The sequence below is a fragment of the Corvus brachyrhynchos genome, unplaced genomic scaffold, assembly GCF_000691975.1.
Source record: "Corvus brachyrhynchos isolate BGI_N302 unplaced genomic scaffold, ASM69197v1 scaffold452, whole genome shotgun sequence".
NCBI lineage: Eukaryota > Metazoa > Chordata > Aves > Passeriformes > Corvidae > Corvus > Corvus brachyrhynchos.
In genome coordinates this window covers 1-3715 of record NW_008236764.1, presented here as the reverse complement: position 1 = coordinate 3715, position 3715 = coordinate 1, and the positions used below count along the sequence as shown (strand labels likewise).

The 3715-nt window shown below is 56.0% G+C and overlaps 1 protein-coding gene across 1 annotated transcript; it reads left to right on the top strand.

The window, feature by feature from the left end:
* Nucleotides 1-13: 13 nt before the first annotated feature.
* LOC103625422 (1-phosphatidylinositol 4,5-bisphosphate phosphodiesterase delta-4-like) lies at nt 14-3711 on the top strand (the record flags this gene model as incomplete). Its single annotated transcript, XM_008644841.2, has 6 exons — nt 14-902; nt 1252-1410; nt 1888-2116; nt 2340-2469; nt 3003-3234; nt 3617-3711. Coding segments are annotated over exons 1-6 (870 nt in total), but the record flags the coding sequence as incomplete, so codon positions are not given.
* Between the last annotated feature and the right edge of the window lie 4 nt (nt 3712-3715).

The window sequence follows — 3715 nt, the reverse complement described above, 5'->3', positions numbered from 1 at the left end:
CGCCGTCCTGCCACCCCCAGCTATTCCCAGCCCTGCCTCACCGGTGCCTGTGCTGAGTCAGGGGCCTAGGGCACGGCTGCTACCCCTGCACCCTGGCACAGAGCCCTTTGCTCTCAGGGACCCTGGGTCCCCTCCTGCACCCAAATCCCAGCCCACCAGCTGTGGCATCCGCTCCTTGAGGGCCCAGCTCCAGCACCTGGCTGACAAGCGCATCCAGTGGTTTGTCAGAGTAATTAAAGTCTCAACAGCCTAATCAAGGTCTTATTGTCCAGTAGTATTTATAGTCCCACTCACTGCAGCGTGCTCCCTGTACAGCTGCGGGTGCAGTCACTGCCTGGGGTGCTGGTATTCCCTGGGAAGAAGAGGCTGTGGGAGCTGAGGGTCATTGCTCTGTGTCCCCTTCCTTGCTATCACAGCTGCACCTCTCCCTTACTTTCAAATTTGCTGGTTGGGGTGGTTTCCTAGGTGGTGGAGGCTATTCTTGGGCACCACCAGAGCAGTTTTTCCTGGTTTCAGGGGCTGCTTCTTACCTGGGAGCAGCAGGGCTCTGGTACCCACTGGGCTGTGGGGCATCAGCGCTGGCAAGTTTTTCTGTTTTCCACCAACACCTTTTGAGCTCCGGCTTCCCGGTAACACAGATTAATATTTCATGAGTATGGCAGTGTGAACTCGACACTTAAGGAATGCAATGACCCAGCAGGAGACAGACATAGGTGCGCTCAGATGCGGGCAGGGGCACACACACCTCGCACACACATGGGTACAGCTGGAGCCCACTCAGCGGGACCTGGGCACAGCATGACGGTCTGACCTTGCTTCCCCCAGCCACCCTCTCTCTTCCCTCCCCAGCAGCTGCCAGCGTGGAGAAGGCAGAGCTATGGCATCGCTGCTGTGCAACACCCGTGAGTGCCCCAGCGGAGGATGGGTGCAGGGCAGGGCATTGGGCCATCTGGATTTATGCCAAGGCAAATCTGGCTTCTGGGTTGAGCTCACCTTGCTGCACTCAGAAGCATACCTACCCCACCATGGCCATTGGGATTTGGGCTTGGAAGCGCCCAGGGTGGATGGGAAGGGTTGATGGGGAATTACCTTGTGCAACTCTTCTGGTGAAGGGAGTTTGTTTCTGGTTCGTCTCTCCTCCCTCACGGGTTGAGGGACCTTGTGGGATCCCGGAGGTGAGAGAAAGAAAAGTACCAGGGTGCAGTGCCTGGATACCCCCACCCTCCGTGATGCAGCCCATGCTGCCCCCAGGCATCCAGCTCACAGACACGCTGGAGCAGATGCAGCAGGGGACCCTGATGCGCAAAGTCAAGTCCAAGAGCTGGAAGAAGCAGCGTTACTTCAAGCTGCAGGAAGACTGCATGACCATCTGGTACCAGTCCAAGAGGACAGGCAAAACTGAGTCTGCCTGTGAGTACCAGCTGCTCTGTGTTGCCCGAGAGGCCGTCAGTAGGTTTCAGAGTGAACAGGGATGTGAAGGTACGGAGATTCTTGGGCCATGCTTGCTAAGGGTGCTGGGGCATTGAAGAAAGGCTCTGCATGTGAGATCTCTTCTCACCCACATGTCTCCATGAAACATCCTGCCCCCAGCAGGACCCATGGGTCAAAAGGGCTGAGTAGAAATTGCAGCTGATACAAACGGAACCTCTGGAATTCCAGTGCAGGAATAAGCAGACAAAGGGGCAGATGGATGACTGGCTGACTTGATAGCTCAATGGTTAATGGATAGATTACTAGCTCAGTGGGTGGATGGATGGATGGATGGATGGATGGATGGATGGATGGAGTGGAAGAAGGGATGACTGGAAGGATAGATGTCTGTGGGGAGGGCCCCTTCCCCTGTGGTCCTTGTCCCCTACAGACAGGCCTCCCCTTCCTCTGCCCCAGTCTCCATCAGCGATGTGGAGACAGTGCGGGAAGGGCACCAGTCGGAGGTGCTGCAGAGCGTGGCCGAGGAGTTCCCCCCTGAGCGCTGCTTCACCATTGTCTTCTACGGCCGTCGTGGCAACCTGGACCTCATTGCTGGCTCGGCAGAGGAGGCACAGTGCTGGGTCCAGGGCCTGCGTCAGCTCATTGAGGTGGCCACCACCATGGACCAAAGGGAGAAGATAGACCAATATCCTTCCTGAGAGCATCACTCTACCCCCCACACCCATTGCTGATCATTCCCCAGGCCCTGCATCTTCTGCCTTGCCCCAGCATGTGTGTAGCTATTCTGGATCTCACCATCTGCATCAGTGTAGGGCACAGGAAAAGGAAAAGATGCGCTCTGATACTCCCCAGCCCCATTTCTCATAGCCAAGGTCCTTTCCCTTAACATTTTCCCTGGTTTCTCGCACATGGATTCGTGACTGGTTCCAGAAGGCTGACAAGAATAAAGATGGGCGCATGAACTTCAAGGAGGTGCAGCATCTCCTGAAGATGATGAACGTGGACATGAACGAGGATCATGCCCTGCGGCTCTTCCAGGTAACCACAGCACCTGAGAGTCTGGAGGGGCTGGAGAGAGACTGGAAGGGCTGGAACAAGCTGTACAACACCTCCTTGCAAAAGGACCTGATCACTTTCTTTCACCCACCCATCCACCCATCCATGCATCCAGCCATCCATCCATCAACCCAGCCAGCCAGCCAACTACCTGTTTACCCAAACAAACACACATTTGTTCATTTATTTGTTAAACTAACCAGCCAAGGCAGCTCTTCCCCCCATTCATTTGTCCATCCAGCTGCTTATCTGTCTACCAAGCTAACCAGCCATCTGTTTTTTTATCCCGCCCTCCCTCCCATCCATCCATCCATCCATCCATCCATCCATCCATCCATCCATCCACCTAACCAGCCCTCCATCTGCCCATTCATCCATTCCAACATTGATCAATGCCTGCCTCTGCCACTGGCATGGGGGACTCTGTTTGGGGCGGGAGAATTCCCTCACAGCACCTTCCGTGGCCAAGACACCCCGTTTTGCCCCATCTGGGTGCTGAGGGAGCTCCTTTGCAGGATGCTGACAAGTCAGAGTCGGGGACACTGGAAGGGGAGGAATTTGTACTCTTCTACAAGTCTCTCACGCAGCGTGAGGAGGTGCTGAGCCTCTTCCAGGAATTCTCTGAGGATGGAAAGAAGCTGACGCTGCTGGAGCTGGTGGATTTCCTACGGCAAGAGCAGCTGGAGGATGAGGGCACAGAGGAGCTGGCCATGGAGCTCATTGACAAGTATGAACCATCGGAGACAGGTGAGAGCTGGCTCAGACATCATCTGTACTCTGCATGGGGGCAAGGAGGGGTCACAGACTCACAGCCCCATGGCAGGAGCATTCCCAGCCCCATCCTGCTGTGAGTGGGCACAAGAAGAAGACTCACCAAGGTGTGATCTGGGTGCAGTTCTGCTTTATTTGGTCCGTTCCTGGGCCTTTTTTGTGTAGAAGGTTGACCAGCCATGGTGTGCAAGGTCCAGCTTTGGGGTCCACTGCCCACCTTTCCCCGTGGCATGTCTTTCTGTGCCCCAGACTCTGGCATCAGTTTGGGGATTCCAGGAGCCACTAGCAGCCCTGTTTGCCCCCATTCTGCCTCTTCCATGTCCCCTGGCTGTTGCTGAGCCTCCCCCTGTGCCTGCAGCCCGGGCTCGCCATGTGCTGAGTGCTGATGGGTTCCTCATGTACCTCTGCTCCCCGGAGGGCTCCATCTTCAACCCCCAGCACCGGGCGCTGTGGCAGG